The following is a 26,884-nucleotide window of genomic DNA, read 5'->3' as shown; positions in this document are numbered from 1 at the left end:
TGGGAATGTCAGGTGCAAGGCCAGGCACGTAAATAAGAGTGCAAAGTCAATTAAAATCTCTGCTGTGGACAATGCAAATGCATGTGGTCGACCCTTACCACACCCTACAACCACCCACACTCACACATGGTCAGAAAAGTTTCATCTAAATGACAATTAGAATATAAAGGCCATGGCAGGAGCCACACATGCAATTTGCTCGCTGATTGTTCTATCAACTATTTATTGAACTTACCGAAAATGGTTTGTATTAAAACAAAGCTCATCAATGTGTGTCGCCGACCAAAACGGTCCGAGATCCAACCCGACAGCACGGCTCCAGCTGCCGCGCCCATCAGAAAACACATTTCCACATAATTTGTAATGTTGTTGCCACAAACTAAGCTGAAGTCCTCCACCACAGTCTTGGCATCGCCATCGATATCGGAGAACTCGAATTGCTGACACTGCCTGTAGCCTATATCGGAGGTATTGCTGGGCCAATTGAGCAGCTGTCCATTGTCCAAGATTACCTGACTATAGTCAATGTCAAGGAGTTGACAGCCATTGGGCGTCTGACTGAGATTTCGCCATTCCGTAACGCTAAGGCTTTGAAGATTTGCTGGTCTGGCGCACCAATAATCCTTTGGCGCGGTCTGCAACATGAAAATAAATTAACCGAATTAGAAGGTTTAAAAGCTTTCTATGTTTTTTGCTCACTTTTCAATAATAATAAATCAAGCATAAACTTTAAATGGTAATTAATTAAATTAAAAAATCGTTAGGTTTTTAATAAAACTATAAACGGGTTTCATTTGGTTTGTTTGTCGTCGAGATTGGCCTTTATAAAATTAACATTACATTATGCATTCAAAAACGAAAAAGTTTTGTTTTTTTTATTTATTTTCAATCACTGAATTAATTTTTAAAAAAATTTCTTATTTTTTTCTCAATTGAAAATAGTCTACTAGAAGATACTCTAAGCTCTAAGTAGAGTAAAGTCATCAGTTTCATTTATAATACGTTTGCTTAGATAACTTTAATATATATATATATATATATACATATATATATATATATATATATATATATATATATATATATATATATATATATATATATATATATATATATATATATTATATTATTATATATATAATATATATATATTATATATTATCTATAAGCCTTTTGACAACAAATATAAATTATAATAAATGTTATAGATTATTTTTAAATACGAATTGAAGCGTATTTTTAACGATCCTTAAAGCTTGTACCTCAATTTACTCCAGGCAGTTCCTAAAAATATCCTCTTTAGAATATATATTACTTTATTTAAGTAATCAAATCACTGTAGTGCAGTGTAGTTATTTGTTTCCGGTAAAGCATTTTTGATGGGCTTGCAACTAATTGATTGATAAATAAATTTTAACATAGGAAACCTTTAGAGTTTAATAATAGTTTTTCTCTAATTAGTTTTAATCATTTTAAAATAATTGAGTTTTCTAGTGAAAGTTATGAAGCATTTTGAACATGTGAGCTACATTGTAGTGCTCGGTAATTTTAAACAAGTTGTGAGTTCTTTGCTATTAAAAATACATACATAATTGTTTGTCTTCTATAGTACCAAATAAATAACAAAAGGGATATTCAAGGAGAATAACAACAAATATATATAATTAATTTTTTAAGGCTAAGCTGTGCCCCAAAGAATCCACATTTTCTGTGCTTAAATATCTATTTCAGCTATAGTTGGTAAGCATAAGATATGAGTTTGCTTAGAATATTAAATAAGTTATTTGATTAAAAAACAATTAAAGATATTTATTGCAACCAAAAAATTTCGAAAACACAAACAAGTTTTCGTTGTCTAACGATAACAAAATTAAATTGCCTCAACAATGGCTGCTTCGTATTATACATATATATATATATGAATATATATAATATATATATATATATATATATATATACTTTTGTTTTGTATTCAGTCGATAAGTCGATGTGGGGCTATGTAATTAGCTAATAGCGAGTGGCGTTTATGATGGCACTTGGAAACTGATTAATTATCGCTGCATGCATTTGTGTTTCGCGCTGGTCAATGGCAAAGTTGATGTAGGCAGTAGGAAAAAGCGATTGCATGTAAAATAATAAAATGCAGGCCAATGACTCCTCATGAGTAGTGGACATGGCTGTTATAGCAGACGGGAAATTGGAAAACATTCGGCTGCCTGGGTGGTTGGGATCGTCAGCAAGGCTGATTGATGTTGATTTGGTGCCTTCAATGTTCAGCAGGCAGACATCAATAACACGGCATGGGAGAGCAGGGAAACAGGGGTAGATGGGAGGTTATTCACCGGAATTGAGTGCTCTGACTTGAGCTGTGGCGCATGGGGCGTATACGCTATTCGGCTGTTCAACAGGTTGATTCGACTCCGTTTCGTACGTGCTTCCATTAAACGTTGTTATTGTTGTATGTGAGCAAATGGTTTCAAGTTCAAGTTGAAGTTCGCATAAACATTAACCACAACAGCAACAACCCCAATAGCGACGCACGTGGAAAGTGAATTAGTTGATTTAATGAGAGCACAAGTAAAAGTTAATGTTCTTCGAACCGACGGCGAGTCTTGTTCCTTGATTAACGAGATACATATGTGGACATATAACATGACTGTTATCTATCTGTCTATGCCGTGCTCTCACGCCATAAACTGTGTGTCCGTGTGTCCGCTTGTTTGAGGTTTGGAGTGCTGCGGCACATACTTGTCACGTTTCAGGCATTTGCATAGAGAACCAACGATGGAATTTTATAGCGTGGGTATAGCCGCATGATCTCCACTAGGCTGCAACCGCCAAACCAACCACCCCACTGCACCACCGCTTATAAGTTGTGTCGTTTTGATGAATGGGTTTGCAGATACATTTGCACGAGCTAAAGCCGATTGTTGTCTGCGAATGTGTGTTGCCTGTTTGCTTTATTTGTCTTATTTAATATTTGTTTTTTTTTTATTTTCCACCTGATTGCAATTTATTGTAATGACGGCATCGAGTACACTGGTCAGAAGTCACACAATGCTGGATTTGAGCTTACTTAACTGTTTTAAGCCTTTGTTAGAAATAAACAATTAATTGGTTTCAATTAGAAGTGAAATTCCAATGGACAATGCCTTTACTTATCAATTGCCAAACGAAGAGTGTGAAGAGTCATTTAATTAACGTTTCCAAAAGTCAAAGGAACTCTATTTTTCAGGGATTTTATTTGATCTATTGAACGTATCTTGACTCATCTTAAAATGTAAATAAATGTTTGTTTTGAGAAATCAATTTGTTAAACGGAGACACAATTGAATTTCCTATTAGAATACGCGGATTTTGATGTGGATAAGTTTGCTAAAATAGACAATTCATATTTTTAAAGCAGAAGTGCAAGTGCGGCAAGTGCGAATGGCTAAAATCCCCAATCATATCCCAATACAAACCTGTTGCTTTAATCAACTTGATAGCCTATTATTAATAGTGTAGGGTCATTGTATGATAACTAACCTACTGCAGCAGTATATACTTATAGATCATTATATTCATAAATACTTGAGTATAGTTGGCATTTATATAAGTGTAAATTTCCCAAGAGAAGTGCAACCAGTGTGCCTATCTAGCAAAATACCTATCTCACATAGTTGGCAGACAGACTGGCCCAGAAATATTTGCTTATTTTTATTATTGTTGGTTAATTAATATATTTAGACACTTTTAGCGGTCGCTATTGGCTCGAGGCACGAGAGTAACCTTTCGAAGTTAACCTTGGTTAGCGCAGCCTCTAGCCAGCACCCGATATAGATCAGTGGGTGTGGAAATTAATTAAAAGCTTTTGCAGTCGCAACAATTCAAAGGCAAGTTTATGATGCCTAAAATATGGGCAAATCTGGCAAAGTGAGTTAGTTATCAATATATGTTAAATATCAGGCCTTAAGAACTCTGCCAGTTCAGCTCAGTTCAAATGAGCCAGCTGGTCTAACCAGACTTGAATGAATTTGTTGGAGCTTGTGGAGTATTCAGGCAAACGTGTTTTTTTATTAAGAGATGAATAACAAATGGAATGATCATAATATGTCTATTGAAATGCGTTTTAGATTATATTTCGCTAAGTCGCTAATTAAGTATAAGAGCTGTATACAATTTTTGTTTACCCAAAAAGTGGTTTAAACAGTTTTGCAACAACTTTTCATTTACTATAAAGAGACAACTCTTATCAATTTTACGAGTTTTTACTATCGGAAGACACGAAGCAACTCAAACAGAATATCATGATTAAAGTTTTTATGATTGCTCGCAGAACATCAACGCAGTTTAGAACTTGTTGGGGCTTGTTCGTGTCTCTATTGAGGCGTTGAAGTGAAACGACGCTAACTGCGACTGCGAGTGCGACTGAACTGCGACTGCGACTGCAGTTGAGTAATTTATATGACCAATGTAAGGTCTTGGCTCTGGGGATCACTCACCTGAAACACATAGACGAATATGTGGAACGTACAAATGGCCTGATGGATCGATAGCAGTGCGCACCACATGCACTGCCAGCGGCTCACCGAACCCAACAGCCGTTGCAACGTCTTCATTTGGAGTACTTCCAACTGTTCGTCGCTGGCAATGGGCGTGGTTAGCAGCATGGGCGACAATTCGCCCGCCGTATTTCTTTCAACCGCTGCCATACTGTAAGTGCTCGATTTGAATCGGATTCGAGAAAAGAGTCAACCGATTGCGACTTGCGACGCAAATATACTGATTTAGAATGTTTGCGAACATATATATTTAGAGTAAATAAACAGCAAACACAGTAGCAAATGAGCCCATAAGCATATGCAAAGTTTGAGTTTTATGCGTATCTAATGATTTACATGTGAGATTGCTGAGAGATTCGGCCATAAAGTGGACCACTAGCGCGCACTTTACTCTTACAACTGAGTCGTTAGACAGGCAGGTGTTGAGACCGAAGTGGAAGTCACTGCTGTACAGGTGCGCCGCCAGACAAGATTTTCAAAGGGGTATTCAGATAAAGTTTAACAAGCTGGAATGACGCTCAAAAGAGCTGCGCTTAACTGATGTGTTCAAACTTTATCATAAATTAAATTAACCCAGTTGAGCGTTGAATTAATTAAGCTCTCCAGTCAACGATCTCGGAGCCCCTTTACACAAAAAGAGAGGCTGAAGAAAAGAGAGAGATTATTTGAAAACTTTATTTTTAATTCACGTTTTCACTTTGAGTTGAAGCTGTGTCAGCTCAGCTTAACACTTGACTAAATTTTATATTTGATCAGATTTAAATTTGAAATTTTAGCAGCATTCAAGATGGACAGGGTTAAGTAACTTTCGTAACAATGCTGCCCAACCCAAAATTGAGTTCAAATATAAAGTCGAGCAGTTTTAAAAGTCCTTGACATAACCGATGTTCTAATGTGAAAAAAATATAATTCATTGTGGTATTGCCTTTTCGGCTTTATAATTTGTTGTGTCTAATTTAACTTACAATTATGTAACGTACATAATAGTTTCCCAACTTTTAGTATATATATATAACTTTAGTATATATATATATATATATATATATATATATATATATATATTATTTCATGATTGCAAATTTCATATTCTTGCATCATGTGCAACCGATCAACCGATTAGTCGAGCTAAGTTTATACTAGCTAGTCGCTAGTTAGCCAATATTATTTCCGTGCATATAAGAATGGCCCCTTAATTTGGGGTTACGAACATGAAATTATCGAGTGGCTAGTAGCCGTACTAAGGTATATCTTAAGTTCTTGAAGTCTTGATGCTGCAATATTCTTTCGTATTTACTAAGCTGTATCATAAGTCGTATATGTCAAGGTACACTGTGGTTTGCTTTTTTTCTTTTGTATTTCTTGGTTACCTTTTCAAATGCACATTAGCACGCAATTCGATTATCGTAATTATCAAGCGCTGATTCAAACAATCGAAGTGCTTAAATCGGTGTCCGCAGCTGAGTTGCACGCAATCAATCTAAGTAACTGACAGATATTCGCTGTGACAACTGATGGCAGATTGCAAACTTGAGGAGCTCGTTGGGTGCGTATGAGATATATAAACGCTGCCAATGCAAATTGCTCTAAGGTTGCTCATGAGTGGAGTTTGCCGCACACGCGACTTCGATAATGCCTGCCAGGCCTGAAATATTGGCAAATTAGAGATATTATATGTATGTGTGTATTTCATACATATATTTGAAATTTGTATTATTATTCACACTCTCATTGACGCTTTAAATTCGACGAATTGGTGACAGCTCAATACGAATAACAAGAACAATGTCAAGTGGTGTCGGGCTCCATACTTATGATGCCCGGACTTTTACGCTATCGCATGTTTCCTATTTTGATCGAGATAGCAGACTACCAGTGGACATTGAGAGTCAGATTTTATATTGTTTATGGCTCTTGTTACAGTGACTCAATAACGAGCTATTGAAAGGTCTACTGCCACGAAAAGATACGGCAGTAGTATTTTAATTGTACCAATTTACGTCATATATATTAAAAGAGCTTTCGGCACACATTTATTGATTTATTAGCTAATCATGCACTAAAGATAAAGATGAAATTTACTTCTATCAATCAATTGGTCATTTCAAACTAAAACTTTCTCTTTTCGTCACCGAATCAAGCCAATTATTTAAACTGTTACATGGCATAATTGCCCTCGATCTGTTTTGCTAGACAAAACACTAAGCAACAAAACACGGTAAACAGTTTGAATTTGGCTTTGAGTGTGCCACGCAATCAACTGTGCAAATATTTGCAAATCCACAAACTGAAACTCACCTGAAACACAAACATAAACAAATGAAATGTGGTTGGTAACTGGAATAGGCACAGCAGAAAGGTCCACACAAAGCTCCATTTGCGATAATGACCCAGAAAATTGGATAGAACATCGCTGTCGATATCTTGGCTAAGGTCCTTGACAGGACTCGCAATTGGTGCAGCCATAGCCATGAGGCCGACCTTCTTCAGATCATCCGAATGTCGACGAAAGTCCATTGCAATCACATTTATTTCCGGTGTGCCTGGTGTTGGCTTTGCCTCGCGGTAACCGCCATAAAGGTTCGAATCAAGGCTGCCCCGTGAGCTGCCAACGCAATCGAAATTCAAGGAACCGCGACGCAGCACGCCACTCATAGCTCAGTCAAGGAAACAAAAAATGCAAACAATCTAAGTGTAACACTTCTTTCAAATATTTCCGTCTATATGCTATATATTTTTTTCCTGTCTTTTCTGATCAATTGTATTGCTCGGAGTCGCGTTGTCGATTGTTTGCGTTGCTTTTTGCGACGATCTAAATCCGTTAAAAGTTCGGCCAAGCTATTATAAATGGCAAAAAGCTCAAAAGCTCTAAGTGACGGCATTGCCAGTTGCGAAAAATCTAAGCACTCAACTTCGCCTAAGTCAACGACTCAAAAGTTGTCGTAGGTTGTAAAGCTTTCGACCTAGAGTTGAAAGTTGCTTGCGATAGTCGATTCCACATAATTATTTATTTCTTTATTTATTGATTTATTCATTATTTTAAGCATATTTCTTTTGACACTAATTGATTTACTTTGCTTTGGTAATTTTGATTTACAACAAATTCATATATGTATATGTCATAATTAACATTATTATTTTGTTCTTTCCTAAAATCCAGTTGCACATTGAGCATTTAACATCAGCTTTAAAAGACGATTCAAGATGGAATATCGAAGAGTTTACATACATTCTTGCTTTCCTTCCATTAACATTTAAAAACGTAACTTGATAATTCTGCATTATCCATACTTTAACATTACAAATTCATCTTTCTCATATTCTATTTGTTTTCAATCTTAAATTTATATGTGAGTTTTCCTTTTATTTATATATATATATATATTTTCATTTTATTTTTTAAATATACAAATTGCATTTTTAAATAAGCATAATATAAGGTTCTACTTAGCTCGTAAGTACAATATATAAAATAAATCATAAGCAAACACAAAAGCCTACAGCTAAGAACAATAATATTATAATATCGTTTGTAAGTACAACAAGCATTTGACGGTTTCATATAGCAACAAATTTGTAATTCCTAACATTTATTTTTAATTTTCTAGCCCAATTGCTTACACATTTTATTTATTTGTATTCAACTACACACATTCATATATTTAAATGCATTATTGTGGGAAATTTGTAAATTATTGTTGATGATATTTCGTTAGAAACATATTTTCCATGTGAGGTGTGTGATAAATCAAGAAGCAGCAACAGCATTGCCTGCTCTCCATATGCATGCACGTTTATATACAAATACTTATACATATATATATATATACATAAATACATATACATACATATATATATAAATATGTATATTTAATTAATATGTATGTAATATGCATAATTGACCGATATTTATTAAGCGAATAATTGACTACATTTACCAGAGATAACATTTTCCCTTCAATTTAATAATTACTTTAATTTGTTGTTTATTTTTATATATAGAATTAATTTGGTAATAGACGAGCACTACGAAGAAGCAGCAACAACGGGATTATGTTTACGTTGATATATTGACAAGACATATTGACAAGAATATTTTGACTTAAAGATATTTTTGCTGTTCATTCCGTTGCTGATAGAGTAAATAATTGAGCAATACTTGCTTTTTTATTCATTTCTAGTTATTTGGTTAGCCTACAAAAGTCTCACAAGAATATTAACAGGATATACGCATTATATTATCAATGAAGTTAAATGAATTATTTTACCAATTTTGTATGATTACACTTGACAAGTGTTTGGGAGTAGGTGGAAATGAAACAAGTTAATATTTTTAAAAAATAATAAACACTGTTTAGTAACTTTTAAATATTGTAAAATATGAAAAAATTGTTAATTGCTCATTACATTTCCTGTTGCAGTATATTTATGTGAAATTTGTATAGCTTCGATGACACCGAAGTGATTTAACTACGAATTGTGACTTTGTTCTTTTGTTCTTACACTATTATAAGCTAAAAGCCATTGTTACATTACGAATAACTTTTTTGTTCTTTCAGTATATTATTTCATTTTTAAATACTCACTACTTGCTACGCAAATAAGGTCCTGCCTGACTTTTAGACTTATGGCATTCCGTGGACATTCGATAAATTGCGCTATTTACTTGAGTTCTTGGTTAGTAGAAGGTGGCGGTGGCTGAGGCGGTGGATATGTTAAATCGGGGCTGGGCAACGATTCAAGTGGGTACAGCTTGATATTAAGTAGTTATCTGGTATCCTGGGTGCTCATTGACATACTTTGGACCAGCCAAAATATTTCTTAGGTGCCAGAAGTATTGTATGGGGCGTGGGTGGCGTATTTTGGCAACGTCTCTGTAACTGATTACACCTGCTTAGCTGCATTCTGGCGATTTGTTGCGGATGGTGCATTTTTTCGCACTGCCGTCTCCGGTAGAAAGAGCACCACAAAGCCCCCAAAAATGCTCCAAGCGGTAAGCAACGTCATCAACAGGTGGCCTTCGATTTTGTTCTACGAAAAAAAGAGAATACAAAAATTGAGAACCTAAGGTGGGCTGTTAGTGTCCAGATGTAATTCATACCAGAAGCGATAAATATGGCGTCAATATGAGCGCCAATCCGGCGGCCACGTTGCAAGCGCCCACGCCCACATTGCGAATGGCCGTGGGATACAGTTCGGCTGTATAAACGGGCATAATGGTATTGCCAGCGCTGATCGTAAACTTGCCCATCATCAGGAATGTGATCTTCAGCCAGAGCATGTCCTCGCGTCCCTCAGTGATCGCTGCACAGCAACAGGCAGCGCCGGCACAGAATAGGGTGGCACAAAAGAGCCATTTCTTGCCCACCTTGGTGATAATGTACATGGCCACCGCAATGGCAGGTATTTCGACTAGGCCAGCTAGCGCCTGCAAGAGAAGTCCCAGACAGACAGAAAGACAGAGACATCACATCAGAGAAACAGATCTACTCAAATGTCGGCGGGCCGCACTAAATCAAAGCGGCATCAAAGGTGCGCTATGCCATGTCAAAATAAATTATCCAATAAATTTTCTGCGGGAAAAATACTTTGAATATTGTATTGTGGAAACTGATGCTCATTTAGCTTGTTATAAGCTAAATTCTATATTACTTCCGAATACTAAAATATTGACACATAAAAATATATATCGAAGCGAGTTCTTTCGAACAAACATTTTTTAATTTTAAAATCATGGTTATTACTTTAAAAATTCAAAAGAAATATAAATATATAAATCATAAGTTATACAGCTTGTAATTAGTCTCAGTGATAAAAGTTGGAATTTTTCAACCTTCGACAAAGTTTTATCTTCATTGTTCTCAAAATTATGAAATATAAATTTTTTTCGTGTTGTATAAAATAATTTTGAAATATTTAAATTTATTATGTTTTATAGAATATTCGAAATTATAATTTATTAATTTCACCAACAGCAGACAGCTTAAAAAGTTTTGTTTTAGTTTCTCAAAAATCTTTTTCATGCAACATTTGCCATTGGCGCGTCGCCAAATTCCGCACATGATGCTTAACATTTGGCAGGAAGAGAGAGAGGGGAGATGGGGGTGGGGGTGGGGCCGGAGGGTGATTTGTGCACCACGAGCAGCAACACCCCCAAGCAGCATTTATTTGGAGCTCTTGTAAGTAACATCATAATTTGATAGTAAACACAGTTGCCTGTCCTTTTGACCGAGCGTCTGCCTTGGACGTGGCACGTTGACATGACACTCACACACACATACACACAGGCATAGTAAAGAGAATGACAGATCCAATTAGCGGACAGATCTGGACTGGGCGGGCACTTAGCACTTGTTAAATGTTAAATGTGTACGCAACGCACTTGTCACTAGAAAATTGAGACTTGATGTTTGATGGAAACAATTTGAATTAAGTAAGTTACTGAGGAAATTTCGGGGCTGGAGCAGACTTTCATAATGCGCTTAAATCAAGTGAAATCAAGCGGCGCCTCGATGCGTAAATTCCCACTTAGCACTCATGTAAAATGATGTCGACTTACCGAATTCAAGTAGACATTGCCACCGAACGAGCTCATATTCAAGATAATACCGTAGTAGACCAGGTTCATGGTGAACCAAATGCACAGAAAACAGATGGAGATGCGCCTCAAGTAGCTGGACCGGAACAGATACGTGAAGTCTTGTGAGCTACTCTCCTGCGTAGGCGGCGTCAGCTGGTAGTCCGGGGGCAGTTGCCGTCCATTGAAAACGGCCGCCGCTTCAATGATGCGTCTGACTTCCTCAATACGACCCTTGACCAGCAGCCAGCGCGGTGATTCCGGCACCACAAACCTGTCAAAAAGAAAAACCCGACAGTTTCAGTTTCACACTCATAAATTAGACACCTCCTCGTCTAGTCCGAGACGTCGCGTATATATGTGTGTGTATGTGGATGTTTATAATTGGGACACCCACGCGCAGTTTGTTCTTTATTTGCCGTCTATTGCTCAGCCAATATAATGATCAATGCGCCGCACATACACAGACGCACACATAATATTTTATTTATTGTGTGTGTGTACTCGGTATTTTATGGGCAATTTACACCTTTCACGCGCCTACGTTTGTTTACCTTTGATCCAGCTAGAAATATGATGAAATTAATTGACCTTACCAGAGAAAACAAAGGAAAATGCCCGGAATACCGATGCACAGCTGCAGACTTTGATAGTCTTGCGTCAAATAAGCTAGTCCAGAGATGATCATATACGATATTGGCAGTGGGAACAGGTTGTACATGCCGGCTATGGTCCGCCACTTGCCATCCACATATTCGATTGCCAAAATGAGGCCCGAGTAGGTTACCGAGACGGAGACGAGTCCTAAAAGGGCTCGAAGAGTTAAGTATAGTTCAAAGGAACTGCAGAAATACAGCCAGAGGCCTAAAACAATGAATGGGGAAAAAGATTAGTAATTATGTAATTGAAATTATTTGTATTTTAATTAATTAATTATTTATTTTTTAACAATTTGACAAAGTGTCCTCTAGTCCTAAAATTAAAACACTTTTAAAAATGTGCAATTCAAAAATTGATTGGCAAAGTGCACAAAATACTGTGTGAGGCTACACGTTGCTGGCCAACTCGTGCCTATGGCGTATTGGGAATGTCCTTTTGCATGCAAATTCCAATTACATTGAACGTGATTTAATCAACAAGGCCAGCAAAGCAGGCAAATGTCGCAGATGCAGCAGCAGCACCCACTTAACGTTGACCCCGTTGCCAATGCCAAGTTCAAAGTCAAAAGGGGACACTGGCGGCAATTGCCAATGTCACTTCCGTGTGTCTGTCGCTGAGTCTGTGTGTGTGTGTGTGTGAGAGCTGGCAGTAAAGGTCACTGCGGCAGGAAAATTATGTGCCAACGAAAGCGATGATGATGTTGCTGTCGATAGTGTAGGGTTGTGGGTGAATTGTTATGTGGCTGGCCCACTTACCGAATATGGTCTGCAGCACGGCCGATATGAAGAGCATTGTTTTGCGACCAAACTTGTCAGAGAGGTAGCCGGAAATAATGCCACCTGTTGCAACGCCAAGTAGAAAGAACATCTCGGCTACATTTTTCAAATGCTCCTTGTCACACACCAGATCCCACTGCGAGGTCCAAGTGTTGCCGACATTGTCGTCTGTCGCATACTCCCAGCTGTTGCAGGCAATCAGCTTCCCGTCGTTGGCAGAGTCTGCTGCTGCTGCTGACGCCGCCTGTTGCTGCAAGGCGCGATAAAGGCGTTAGTTACCCATGGCTGGTTGTGGATTTAAATGAGATTTCATGCATGGCCACCCTCTGCTTACCTCCATCTGTGCGGGCAACGTCTCGTTGCTCAGCTGGCTCCAATCGATGCCAGCGCGCATATGACAATTGTCGTGGGAGCTGCTCAGATTACGCCAAACATCGACGGGCAATTGCTGCAGATGTGGTGGACGCTGGCACCAGAACTCCTTGTTGGCCGCCTGGTAGACGGACGAGGATATGTGAAAGGTGTTTGGCACCTGGAAAAGCGACAGCAGCACTGTCATTAGCAGCTGCCACTTGCCATAGTGACCCATTAGATCGCCAATCACATCGGTCTCATCCTCATCGTCAGCTGGCCCTGTTCCGGGCTCCGCCGCCGCCATCGGCGACTGTGTGGGCGTGGTTATAGGGGACGGTTTGCCGGCTGTGTCGTGCATGACGCACAAAGGAACTGCAAAGTTAGCAAAAAATAAAACATGTTTTATGACTTGCGTTGGATATGCACATTATTTTTATATTTTGCTGGGAGCTCTTTTAACTTAACTAACTCACATCAGACCATCATTTTTATATAGTAACAGGTAAATATGCTGTAGAACTGCCTAACCGCAAATTTCTTGCTTGCATTCCAACTAAGATAAATTTGCTTAGATTATTAAATACACTTATAAAATGCCATTTAAAGCTGGCTTTAGAGAGTAGAAATATGACTTTTTGATTATTGATCTTAATTCAGACTTAATGTATGTTTAAAAGCACATTTCTAGCTACAAATAAATTTAAAAAGTATTTGTCATCGTATTACTTCAAATACCTCAACCCTGATCTAACGTAACTTTCAACATTTTCTCGAATTAAGAGTTCTGATCTCTGCTAGATCGTAAGCACTTGCGATTTCAGTGTTTACCTTAGGGATTGTCAGGTTGCACGCACATGTTGATTATGCTCAATGGAAAAGAGCATTCAAATTAATTTTATGGCGCGTGTCAGGCGCACACAAAGGCGCAATTAGTTAAGTGGCTAGTGGCCAGTGGCCAGTGCTGGCCATAAACCAAGTCAGCCTCTCAGAAACAGGCAAGCGGGCAGGCTGAAGCCGAGTGCAGCCAAGTCAAGCAGCAAAGGAGACTCTATTTCATTTATTACGCGAATCCGCAACATTTCCCCCGATTGGCCCAAGCTTCCACCCCTTGCCCACAGCTCGTAACCTGCGTTCGATGGAATTCAATCACATCGTGGGCGATTAACCACAGCCGGCCAAAGTCCGATCCGAGCCACCAGCAAAAGTTGTGTGTGCACACACAAATACAAAGTAAAAGAACAAGAATAATAGCTAAGATTTAATGTAATTGCATTGGGTGGGGCACGAAGGGCCGGTCTGCCATCAGGTTCGTGTCCTTTTCTCAGTTGGCTAGTTCAACTTTTTTTTTGTATTCTGTTAGTGGCTTTTCTTTCAATGCGGTCAGCGCATTGGCTTTGTTAGGGATTTGCCAGCTCAGCCAGTGGCTGACTACCCCTATAAAGCCAGAGGTAACAATATCCAAGCCAACAACTAACTAATACAATACAAAGAAATAAAGTTTGACTTAAATCTCACTGAGCTGCCTTCTCTTAGCTGCATTAATCCTTTGCCAACTTCTCATCGGGCCTGTCTGCCTGCCAGTCCTATAATTAAGCACTTTGCTGCACGTCAAATGAAATCAATTTCACATTTTCTCAATATAATTAAGTATTTATATGGGCGTCATTATTGAAATAGGAAAGCAATGTAACCAAAGGCTGGCACAGACATATTGAATCTAGTGAATATGTTAATGAAAGCAATTAGAATAGCGGCAATTAGATTAGGGCAACAGTGCCTCACTCGATTTCTGCACCTTGTTACTACTACTACTGTTAGAGTTTGTTAAGCAAGCCGAATTTAATAATATATAGATAATGAGTTTAGTGAGTGCGATGCTCCCTTCTTCTTAGAAAACATTTTAATATTTTAAGTTCGTTAGCTTGATAAGGTCGTTAAGGCTTCTTCGATATGTTGAATAAACTTTAAAGTTTCAATAAAATTAAAAATTAGTTTTCCTACAGTTCTGATGACTATGATGATGCTCACTTCTGAAATGATTCTGATTCTGTCCATATTACCGCATAATTCAAGCGAAAATGCACATTACTTTTCCTGCTGCATTCAACACGGCTTAAATTAGCATTGTGCATATGTATGCCACAGCTTTGCGGATGTTTGTCTCTTTCTCTCTGCCGCTCTTGTACTCTCTGCCTCAGTCACTGTTTTTCCATGTGTGGCCAGTGGCCACATGCCGCATGCCGCATGCCGCACGTGATAAGCAGTTAAGCGCAAATTTTCACGCACTTGTAAACACAATAAGCGAAGCGTATACGCGAAAAGCTGCAAGCCAGGGTTGCCTGCTAGGGATTGAGGTTGGCCCGCCGACTGGGTATGGCTGCATAAACAAGGCGCAATGTGAACTGCCAGGCTGGCCGGATAATTAATTATCAATTTCATAGACGCCACGCGTTGCAGCTGTAACTTACACATACACATACACATATATAAAAGCTGTCTGTGCCTGCAGTGCGCTGCCTTTTCGGTTAGTGGAGTCGTATGGGTAAGAAGAAGACCAACACCAACAACAAGTAGTAAATGTTCGTTTGTTGGCATTGCCGTTGACAACATAGTTAGCACCCATGGACAGGCATTGCCTGAAGGTCGTCGCACGCAGCAGGCTGGATAGGGCTGTAGAGGGCTGCTGAAGGGAGGCGAGCGATGCAGAGCCAATGTGTGTCGGCGACTGAGTCTCAATGCTATAAACTACGTCGTCGCCATTACAATTTTACCTTCAACTTATTCGCATCAGGCGGGCACATATGGCGTATACGCAATCTTACGCCACGCTGAAAATAACACTAATTGCATTTTGCAGCTGTCGCCCAACTAACTGACCAAGCAACCTAATAGATCAACCAACCCAGTACCAGGCCAGCCTCCGTTTTCATCAACACAATACCCGTGTTATGCAAAATAAAATCTACAGGTTGATTTTAATTGAATATTCCAATTAATATATTACAAAAAAATACAAAATATCAAATGAATTGTATTGAATGGTCGCAGCCGAAATACTCTATAAATTGTTAAGAAATTCGGCTTATTTATAGTCAGAAATTCTTAATATTTAAATACTCAAATGATGATAAAAAATTTGAGACATATTATTTATATTGTAAGAAACATAAAATGAAAAAAAAAAAACAAACTACAAACTGATAAAACATAAAAATCTTTAGTTCATGTAGAGCTAGTTACTAGATTCCACTGTACACTACCTCACAGATATATTAAATCAGCTAGATGTACTTTCTAATTGCATTCTTTCAATAAATTCCAATTACCTTTTAACAAATGTATAGTAATTAAAATTTTTTTCAGGAATTCAATAAGACTGATTGTTAAATGCAATGGAATTGATTTCTAAAGATCAGTCTATAGATAAATTGTTGAATTACTATTGCCATATATCAACGAACTGCAGCACTTATTTATTTCAGATCCCAAGTGTAAGTCACAGGCATTTGATATATTCAACTAACTTTTAGCGAATAGCAAGATATATTTAGCGTTGGCGCTGTGACGTAGTTTGCATTAATCGGGCGATCTGGTTTTCGCTGCCAATTTGTTAGCTGATTGCCCCTAAAGATTTTGTTTACAAACTGGGCATACACTTTCGTCATATTCCACACTATGCAAATATGGCTGCAATGGACCATGTCGATTTTCTAATTACTATCACATAGTAAAAAAAATTAATCTATGCATATTCCGATCATAAAAAATACATATTTATGCATTGAAAGTCAGCAATGATAGCTTTGTGATATCTGATACGGATGCATTTGGGTGCGATCTTTTGACACGCTCCAACAGCTAGCGTTAGCTGACTTTGCTCATCGCTCATGGCTCGGTCAATTGAAAAAGATATATACGATGCTCAAATAATGATTTGTTTCAATTGAAAAGTCAATGCCAGCATTCAAAGCCTAGGTCCAAGCCGATCCACCAACGGCGCCGTCCGCAACAACATCATCGTCTAGGTTTATTCATATGTATAATTAATTAAAAGCTGAAATAACGGCCGTTTCTAATTAATTGAGCGCTGAGAAACCTCTCACAATAAACCATATTAAAAACTCTGCTCAAATTTACATAGTTCAATTATGAATTATCTTTGTATGCATCAGGTTATAAGGCTATAGTATCCAAATACGATATGTACTTGAAATTATTACACATTGTCTTGCAGTTAATTTCTTTATCATCAAAAGAATGTTGAATAAAAATGCTGTTAATATGATAGTTATTTTTTTAGCTCTATTGTGCCTGAGTCTTCTATATTATTATGTAGTCAAATTAAAAAAATTCACAATTTTGCCAGAAGCCGGAGCGTATGATTTATAAACTGAACTATTAGATTGAACATTTTGGAAATATATTTTTAGATACAGTTAAATTCGGAATCTAATCGCATTAAACCAAATGAATTTATATTTAAAAAAAAAAAAAACAGAAATTTGAACAAGAATTATGTTGCTAAAATAATAGAAAATAATACAAAAAGTTACCTTGTGTCATGCGTTGACCCCAATAGTAGCAAAATTACCTAAATTAAACAGTTTAACGCTAACCCAAATTTGCATAGTAAACAGTATCAGGCTCTTTTGCAAGCAACCGCAATTAGGTGCACTTATATGCATTGCCGCAACCAAAAGTGACAAAAACAGCGAGCGTAAATTATAAAAAAAAATAATAGAAATTATAAGCGCCACAATAAGCGAGAAATGTGCTAAATAATTTCATACAAAAGAAATCGTTTAGCTCTGGGGAAACGTGGCGACAATCGCAGCAGGGGAGGCTGGCTGAAAGACTGAGAGATAGACAAGCTGTCGCTGTAATTAGCAGCCATGCATATAAAAGTGCATTCACTTTCATCCTATGACTATGAGATGTTAATGATAATGATAATGGCTATGCTAATGATGACGTTGACAATGTACAGTGATGATGATGTTAAAGAGAGGACGCTTAATGACGTTGCCAGCCAATTTGCAAATTTAAAGGATTTGTTTATTATGCATTGCCACTGCAACTACCTCAGCACGCAAGCCAAGCATTTGCATATGAATTGTAGAATGCTGCCAAGTGGGTAATACTAGTAGATATTGTTATCTGTCCACACACTTGCATATTCGACTATATATCTTAGTAGTATTATCAGCTCTTCAGCGTAAAGAGCTTTCGCTGCATCCAGAGGCCGACTAAGATTTAGCCGGATGACAGCTCATCTCTGTGCGGTGGTCAATCTGTCGTCTGGGCTGTCTGGCTCGTCACTTCTCTGTCTACTTGCAACAGCAACATCCACAAATGTCGCGACGTGACAGGTCGAATAAAAAAAATAAATTTTGCGGCCTATGAGTAACATGTGAACATTCATTCAACGAATGCACTGCACGGCGCCGGCACCGGCTCTGACTTCGGTTCGTTCAACACATTTGCACAGACCGTATATGCATTTACAATTCTTTTTCATAATATTTGCGTAATTTACGTTCTTTTTCAAATGGATTTATATAGGCTAATGCCTTTATGCGCTATAAATTAAAACAATTAACTTTTTATGCAAGCGATGTACGTGCTGGATTTAACATTTCACGCCTAGCAATTAATGTTATTGATTTTGGCATTTAGACACATAAATACACAAAGTAAACGAAACAGTAAATGCGAATAAAACAAAAAAGGCCGCACATATAGTAGCTGTACTACAATTTGGGCTAGCTATAAATTGCCAAAGATTTATTGCAAACTATTGCGACTAATCATTCAGTAAATCTGCACGTAAATTGTTCAGTTATATATAAAGGCAAAATATAAACTGCGAGCTATTTGGCGATTTAATGAACTTGCGTCGAAATGTGCAAAGTTCAAGAGGGAAATCGAACAAAAGATTTAAATTCAACACGATAAAATTTAATTACTTTCAGAAATTCCAATCATAGCTCATGTCGGCATAAGAAGAAAGCGAAATTGAAATTCGAACAAATTCAAACAAATTTAAAGATTGAAAAAAAATTCCCAAGTTTAATATAATTAAATAATTTTATTTGTAAAAAATTATATGATAGGATATAATCTATATCTAATCATATCTAATTCGTAAACAGAATTACAGATGCTATTTAAAAATAGATTTCTCAAGAATATATTCAATTGTGCCCTTGCTGCTGTTTGTCAGAAAATAATATGTTATTTTGCATTTGCCCTTTGTATTCATAGTTCAAACGTATACTTAATGTATATAAAACGCAAATATCAAATTTCCAAGGGGCCATTTGCAACTGGGACGTAACTAATTTTATGGGCCACACATTTATCGGAAGGACTCACTTCCTGCCGTCTTTGATAGCCGCAAATTGAAATCGGCTTAGCAATTTCGTCAACAACTGTCATAAAATAAGTACGAGAGATATTTACAATGCCAAATGATTGAATAGAAAGGCACACACAGGCCTACACACCCATAACACTCACACATTCGAAACTCAAATGAAATCAAATCAATTGTGAGGCATTTACAAAGATTTACATTTTCGCAGAATTAATGAGGTGGGCGTATTTCTGTTTGGCAGTAAACTGCAAAATATGTTGATATATTATGCAAATGTTTCCATTGTGTATCTTTACCTGCTGGCAATGTTTGCAAAAAAAATTTAATTTTCACAATAACAACAAAATGGGAAAATGTATCTGAGTGTGCATTGCAATATTGGCAGATCCGTTCTGTCCGCAGCTCGAACTAGTTCGTTGCCATTGTCGTGCCACATTGAAGGGTCCTTACAGAATTCCTTCCATCGTCTGCTGTCCAGCTGCCTGGCGGACTGGCTTCATGATATTCGCATTTGTTATAAGCAGACTAACAGATACGCCAGCTCCCTTGTGCCTGGCAAGAATTTATACATATTCTATTTTTTTTTAGCTGGGCTAACAAAATGTAGGTCATCAGTACTATGGATATCCATGAGTATCCACCAGCATCCTTATTTTCGTATTTTTATGTTATTTTTTTAATATATGTATGAGTATCCATTGTTGCGAACATGAATTTGCAAATCTATTTCCATTTCGATTTATTTGGGTGGCTGTTGTTAACGCTTCCATGTAGCCAGCTGCCCTTCCAGCTGTTGTCTTCTTAATCGAATAGCAAATCGTTTAGCAATTTCAAATTTAGCCAGCTAAGCAGCGATAGTCCGCCAACATACAAGCACAGACATCCCCATGTCCTTAATATCTACTTGCCTTTGGCCCTTGCTAAACCGCCCACTGCCCCCTGCCACATTGTGAGCGCCTTTTGATTACAATTTCCATTTCAAAGTGCGCACTGATTTGCTACTTTCATACGCTTCCAATCAGTCGATGTCGAGGTACAGCTTCCGCCATTAGCATAACCCAACATCGATGACTGAGTGACTGAATGGATGACTCGATGGCTGGAGGCAACGACAACCGGCGCCAGGTGATTGCCAGCAATGTTTGTGTCTCTGTTTGATTCATTTTCTTTTTTTTTTTTGCATGCATTGTTAAGACTCAAATTCCAATTCCAATTGGCTGCATGCATAAAAGAGGACTTGGGCATTTTTGCAGCTGCCCTTGGCGTTTTGTGGCGGGCAACTAAGCCTTTAATATTTGCTGACTAGTAGAGAACATTTTATGACATGTTTGGTTTTAGTTATTTTATGTTTGTAACTTTTTCTGGTAAAGAAAATAAGCCTTACAAATCTTTTAACACTATCTCTTATCTATGCTTGACGTTCAAAAAACTGAACAAATTGGATATTTTTATTACGCTTGTAACGTCAGAAACGATTCTTCTGAAAAAAACAGTTGAGTTAAATTAAAAAGCCCCTATAAAGAGAACAGCTCTAAAGTATAAATAGTTTCGACTTGTGATAATTTTTTAAAGTAAAATAAAATATATATATTTAATATATTTAATCAAAAACATATTCTCCTTTTTAATAAAAAACAATTGAAATGCTAAACGAATGTGCCCAGCCATAAATTATTTGATAAAATGTATTCCCAGATTTTAACCTTGATGTAAAATTAGACTTCATAGTACTATGATTATTTCGCAACTGTTTACTAAGCCGATAAAAATATAAACAACATTTTTTTGCCAATGAAATTGTGTTAAAATAATTTATGTTAGGTCAGATATCTGAAGCTTTATGTGGAGCAATAGCCTGAAAATGTTTATAGTAAGAATAACTGTAAAGTTTATATTCTAATTTTTATAATTCTTTTGCTTAATACCATTAAAGAACACGTAAAGAGTGCCGACGTATTATTGGACCACTTTGCTTATTTTCGAAGAGGTCTTATCATCGCGATACAATAAAAATGACTAGATACTTCAATGATAACAAATGATGAAGCAGAATATCGTATATATATATATATATACATATCATAGTTTTGTTGAAATATTTCAATATACTTTGATACAATTCGGTTATAATAGTAGAGACAAAGGTGGATAAATCAAATAGTTCCAGAGGATCCATTTATGAGACTTGCGATTGCAAGTAGCCGTAACATTTTTTATTTGTATGTGGCATTCAAAGTGTATATATGATATATACAGAAAATATACAAAAATGTTTGTATATATGTGGACACGAGTTCAGGCAGCTGCTCTGCAATCTGTCAAGATAAAGTCATTGTTGTTATTTGTTGTCGTTGTTATCCTTATTGTTGTTCCTGTTGTTATTTTTGCTGGCGCTATTTGCTCTAATGCACACACACACACACGCAGAAAGAGACCAAATAAAATAGAAAAACAGACGGACAGACAAACAGACAAACAGCAAATAAATAAACAAAAGCAAAGCAAACATCGCTGGCGGTATATCCGCGGGCCATGCAAGCATCAGGAGCCCTTCTAAGGCTAAGGGGCAGGACAGCGACAGGACACAATGCTGTTTGCTGCTGCTGCCGTTGCTGTTGCTGTTGCTGTTGCTGTTGTCAACATGGAGATGTTGGCAGTGTCTCGTAATGAGCTTACCTTATTGCTCTTGCTGTTGTTGCTCCTAGACTTGGGCTAATCCAGAAACGCGTTCTGCTGCACAGTTGGTACTACAATGATGCTGCGCTACTGCTTCTGCCTGCCTGATTTCCTTACCCTGCTTCCTACTGCTGTTGTTTCGATGCCTTGGCGCGGAAATCCGTTGCCCGCCTTGTCGCGTTTCACTGCTCGCTGCGTTTTTGATCAATTTTTAAAAGCGCACTAAACGGAAACTGACACAGAACCAACTGTCCCGTATCGTTCTTGTTGTTCTTGCTGTATAATGAGCCTTTCACGACTTAAGCGTTTTGCATCGTTTATAACATTACGCATACGAGGCGTAGTCCGAGACAAAATTGTTGTTATTTATTTTTTGTTGAGTTCTATGTGCGCTGCGTGTTGCGTGTTGCAGTCGCAATGTTCTTGAATCGTAAATACAACTGTAATTTGTAATTGCGGATTTTGTTAATGAATGCTTGAGAGCGGGCGCGAGAGAATCAATTTCGTATTTGTTACTCATACGCCGCGTGGTGTGACAAACGAAATATTTGCGCGCGCTTCGCTTAAACGACAGCAAATTGCACGTTGGAAAACAAATGCAAGCGAGACAACAATAAAATAAAATTATCAACAACAAGCAATTTAAGACTTAAACAATTACTTTTTGCTAGTAATAAAGTAATGGGGGGAATAAATATATATATATATATATATATAAAATTATTAACTTATGGCTCTTGACCAAAAACAAAGTGCTTATATTATTATTGATGCTGTTGTTGATATTGTTGCTGAATGTGTGGGCTGTCTACTATGCTCTATTTAACAGCAAGTCTCGTCATAGTTGTCCAAACATTACCGGGTCGCCTTCTGTATATTACTTATAATAAAAACAACAAATACTATAAGTATAAGTATTTCTATATTGGCACATATCTGTATATGTATGTCTGGGTGAATATGCATATAACAATATTGTTGCCTAGCTCGCATTTGTTGTTGTTATTGTCGCTTTTGCTGTTGCCGCTGTTGTTTAATTTATTTATTTAATTTTATACTATGCGCACTCACGCACCCACAAAACGTTTTGTCTTTGGCTGCTCACACGAAAAAACTCTTCCTGCTGTTGCTTCTTATGATTCTAATTCTCTATGGCGATGTCGATGGCGATGGCGACAACGATGGCGACAATGTCGTCTCTGTCCGCTACTGTTGTGCTTGTCGTTGTCGTTGTCGTTGCTGTTGCTGCTGTTGCTGCTGCTGATGATGCTGCGGCACAAGTTCACACAACCACAACGAATGACCGAGAGCAACTGAGCGCTCGTGCGAATTGCGAAGAACTTTTATAACTTTTGCTCCTGCACGCAACGACTAAGTACTGTGGTCCATCGTCCACTTCTGTCAGTTGAAATCGAATTTCCGTTTTCGCCAAGTTAAGCTAATATTTAGAATGCTTTAATTTCTTTTCATAACGAGATATTTATAGAGCTTTGTTAATTGAATACTATTTCTCATAATTCCAAATATTGATTTATTATTTCTTTAGATGAAAATAGTTGTGTATTTTATACCACATTAAAGAAATCATCTTAGCATCACTTTCAATATAAGAAATTATAAATCAATTTATTTACTAAACATCAAAATTTATTTTTGCCTTCTTTATATTATTTTATATTTTTATAGTGCGAATATGTATTTGGCCCACTGTGCAGCGCCAGCAGCGCTGGTGGCTACGTTAACGCCGTCGATAGCGAAAGCGCCAATTGCTGTGGGGGCTGCTGTGGGGTGGCTGATGCTGCGCTAAGACCATTCTTTGGCGGTCGACGTCGACGTCGACGTTCTGTCTAACAGCTGCTGCTGCTGTTACTGCACCAGTTGCGGGCTCTCTCTTCATTTTTCGTTCTCTTCGATTCTGCTCTCTCTTAGCTCGCTTCGCTTGGCGCGAAAAACTGTTGCTGTTGTTACTTAATCGCCGGCATCGTTTTACTCAAAAAACCTATACCCTGCAGTTAGCTTACAGCCCGCTAGCTTTAGTGTTAGATTTACTCATGTATGCTAGTTTTCATATTTATTTTATGAAAAATTATGCTTTAACAAATTTTAATTAAAAATATGAATATCAGTTTTCAACTAAGTACTTTGAAGACAGCTGTATATAGAAAACCAAATACAAGTTTGAGATATAATTCAAATATAGCAATTATTTTTGTTTTAAAAAAATCGTATATGAGTTAAAGAAATTGTAGTTCACTATTTATTAAACAAAAGTAGTAAGAACTCTTGAAGGTCCTATCAAGCTATTACCTTGCTATTTACACAAAGCTAAACAAAGCGCAACAAGTTTTTACTTTTGTTGAATAGAAAGGGTCTCTAGTCAGTTGTCAAGAGCACATGCTTTTATTTAATATATTATGCACTAAAAATAAATCAATATTCATAAGAGTAAATCGTTCCGCCTCAAAGTCGCATCTAGTTAGTAGCTGAAGCTGGCAGCTCAGCAACAGATGTCGACGCAGATGTGTGTAGTTGAAATTTAGAATAGTCAATGCTATGGGTCTCTCTCTCTCTATAATTATAGTTACAGTCTATTTGGCATTAGCCGGCACGTGGCCAGCACCGATCGCTGGGCGACAACACTCAGTGACAATTTGCTTGATAGAGATCATCAAAAAAATGCTGACAATTTGTTGACATTTTTGTTATTGTTATTTGTTGTGGGTCTGTTTTTTTTTTTGGGTGAGTATTGCTGATGATGAGTATGATGATTGCTTAATGGGAATTTTCATGTGTTATGTTAAAACTATGGCAAAGGCGGAAGCAAAGAGAAACACAGAAATATAAATACATAAACGTGATTAAACATATTAAACTTTATTACATTCAGCTGAGTAATAAGGGTCATTCTTTATGTATGTCAGGCACTTTATACGCACAAAGTAGCAAAGGTCAAAAATAATAAATTTATATAGACATTATGTTGTTTATAGAGCTAATTTTGATGTCCTTAACATTAAGAAAAATAGTCTTTTTCTAAGATTCATCATTATATATATACATGAGCATTTGCAATTATTTATGGCAGACTCATTTTCTCAGTGTCGTAAGTACGTTTGTTAAATAGGCCTTATATCTTATACTGTTGAACTAATATTTACACGAAACAAAACAGTGACAACTTTGTAAGAAGCGCTTTTATTTATTTATTGTTATTCGTGCAATCCACGAACAAAGGGGAGACTGTGTTTAGCTTTGAGTGTCGCTAATTGAGTAAGACATCTGAATGACGAATATTCAATTGTGATAATGGCTCATAAGCGAGTTTCAAATGTTAATAATATATATTAAGTTGGTCAACAAAAAAAGCCAGAATGTTCATTAAATTCGAATATGTGTTAAATACCAAAATATTCTTTGATCCGCTGATCGGCAAGTAATTGTTATTTATACAACATTTAGTTGTGCGCACGGAAACGACGGCGACATAAAAAAATATTTATCAAAACATGTATTACGTGCAGAATTATACATAAATTTTAATGTTGTACATTCTTATCAGACAAAGTGAGTGTATTCAAAATAAATGTGATTCATTTTTGAATATCTAATAGTTATAATTACTATCTAAAAATTACAACTTATATTTTATCTAAGTTTGTCCGCAAAATTTCTCGCATGCTAGAAAAAGTTGCATGCGATAAAATCTGATTTTGCCTTTGGCGCGTATTTGTATTATCATTGAATACACTTTGATATTGTTTTTGCAGATCGAATGCGAGCCGCTTTGTGCTTATTAATGATTAACACTTAAATAAATAACAATTCTTTTCGCTGCTTTTTGTTAATGTAAATGAATGCGCAGCTCGAGATGAGGCATTGATTAAGATTCTGCATGGCGCTATACGTATGGATGGGTGTGTGTGCGCGTGTGCATATGCTAATTTGATTTCTGGGCGCTACTCGATTTTCATAAATTAAATGGCAAATATTTCGTATTCGCATTTGATTAGAACAAAAAGCGAACCGCTTGCAGCACAGTTAAGCTTCATAAGCGGGCTCCGCTTGCAGTGTGCAAATGTCACTGATTTATGGCTAAGACCAGTGTGTGCGAGTGTGTATGTGTCTTTGGGTGTGTGCCAGTTTGTTTTGCTTGACCAACTTAACTGGTTTAATAGCCCAGTGCCTAGGTAATGGCGCGTGTGTGGTACTCACTTTTGGCATGCTCCTTCGACGACAGCAGCGGCCGCTCCAGCTCCAGTTCCAATTCTAGTTCAAGTTCCCGTTCCATGCCAGCTGCGATGTCATGGGTTAAGCTAGCAGCGCTTTGACGTTTTGGCATTTTGAGCGCGCTTTGTTATTGTTTTTCGTTCTTTTGTTGTGTAGAATTCAACATGTATATGGACCTTAACTAATTGTTATTGTTTATATTATACGCAAAATGCTAAATGTGAGCTTTGATTTAAATTTGTTTTTACGACTTGGCGCCCCCGTCTTATCGGCAGCGGGCACGCTTATCACCGGCACTTGACCATGCGACTTGCTAGCTACTGGCAACTAGGCGACTAGTGTGTTGCTCTATATTTAAAGCCCTCCACATACACATACGTCACGACACCTAATCGGAAGCACTTGGCTAAAAGTTGCTGCAGTTAGGATTGCGCACTTATCCCACATATATCACGTTTCAATTACCCGCACTGCATATTCCAAATTGGGCAAACGTGTTGGCATTTGTTGGGACTTACTTTATTAGTTTTTGCAAACTGAATCGATTGGGGCGTTGCTTGTACTTATTTTTTTTTATTATTTTTTGGTCTGTTACTGTTTGAATATTTTTAGCCATTTATTTACGAGAATTGTCGCCGTTGTAGTTGTTTTTTATTTTAGCGCAACGTGCGAACTGTGCAACGGACAGCGGCCAACTGAC

At 37.3% G+C, this 26,884-nt stretch overlaps 2 protein-coding genes across 8 annotated transcripts in view; both read right to left on the bottom strand.

Moving 5' to 3' along the window:
* The window catches only part of LOC111604650 (organic cation transporter protein), a 10,947-nt gene extending 3,478 nt beyond the window's left edge, over positions 1 to 7,469 (bottom strand). Inside the window, exons 1-2 of the mRNA XM_023322807.2 lie at positions 6,837 to 7,469; positions 236 to 635 (exon numbers count right to left, since the gene is read on the bottom strand). Of these exons, the coding sequence (XP_023178575.2) occupies positions 236 to 635; positions 6,837 to 7,193 (757 nt within the window). The 5' untranslated portion in view covers positions 7,194 to 7,469. The remainder of the gene's footprint in view (positions 1 to 235; positions 636 to 6,836) is intronic.
* Positions 590 to 26,884, bottom strand: LOC111604631 (organic cation transporter protein). 7 transcript variants are annotated; one of them, XR_002751763.2, is made up of 8 exons: positions 26,170 to 26,884; positions 12,886 to 13,277; positions 12,531 to 12,801; positions 11,712 to 11,979; positions 11,098 to 11,389; positions 9,640 to 9,966; positions 9,125 to 9,569; positions 590 to 635 (listed from the first exon to the last, which is right to left on the bottom strand). XR_002751763.2 is itself a non-coding variant. In XM_023322763.2 (8 exons), the coding sequence occupies exons 3-8, from the start codon at positions 13,261 to 13,263 to the stop codon at positions 9,423 to 9,425; spliced, it is 1,683 nt and encodes a 560-aa protein (XP_023178531.2). In that variant the 5' UTR covers positions 13,264 to 13,277; positions 21,958 to 22,397; positions 23,033 to 23,259; the 3' UTR covers positions 8,816 to 9,422. The 7 variants fall into 7 exon arrangements, 5 of the variants coding, with proteins under 5 accessions (XP_023178531.2, XP_023178534.2, XP_023178530.2 ...); XR_002751762.2 differs by lacking the exon at positions 590 to 635 and adding an exon at positions 7,621 to 7,875; XM_023322763.2 differs by lacking the exons at positions 590 to 635; positions 26,170 to 26,884 and adding exons at positions 21,958 to 22,397; positions 23,033 to 23,259 and having other exon boundaries at positions 8,816 to 9,569.

This window comes from Drosophila hydei, unplaced genomic scaffold (assembly GCF_003285905.1).
Source record: "Drosophila hydei strain 15085-1641.00,03,60 unplaced genomic scaffold, DhydRS2 tig00000063-arrow-pilon, whole genome shotgun sequence".
Lineage (NCBI taxonomy): Eukaryota > Metazoa > Arthropoda > Insecta > Diptera > Drosophilidae > Drosophila > Drosophila hydei.
Note: the sequence above shows the minus strand (reverse complement) of the source record. Positions and strands in the feature narration are given on the sequence as shown.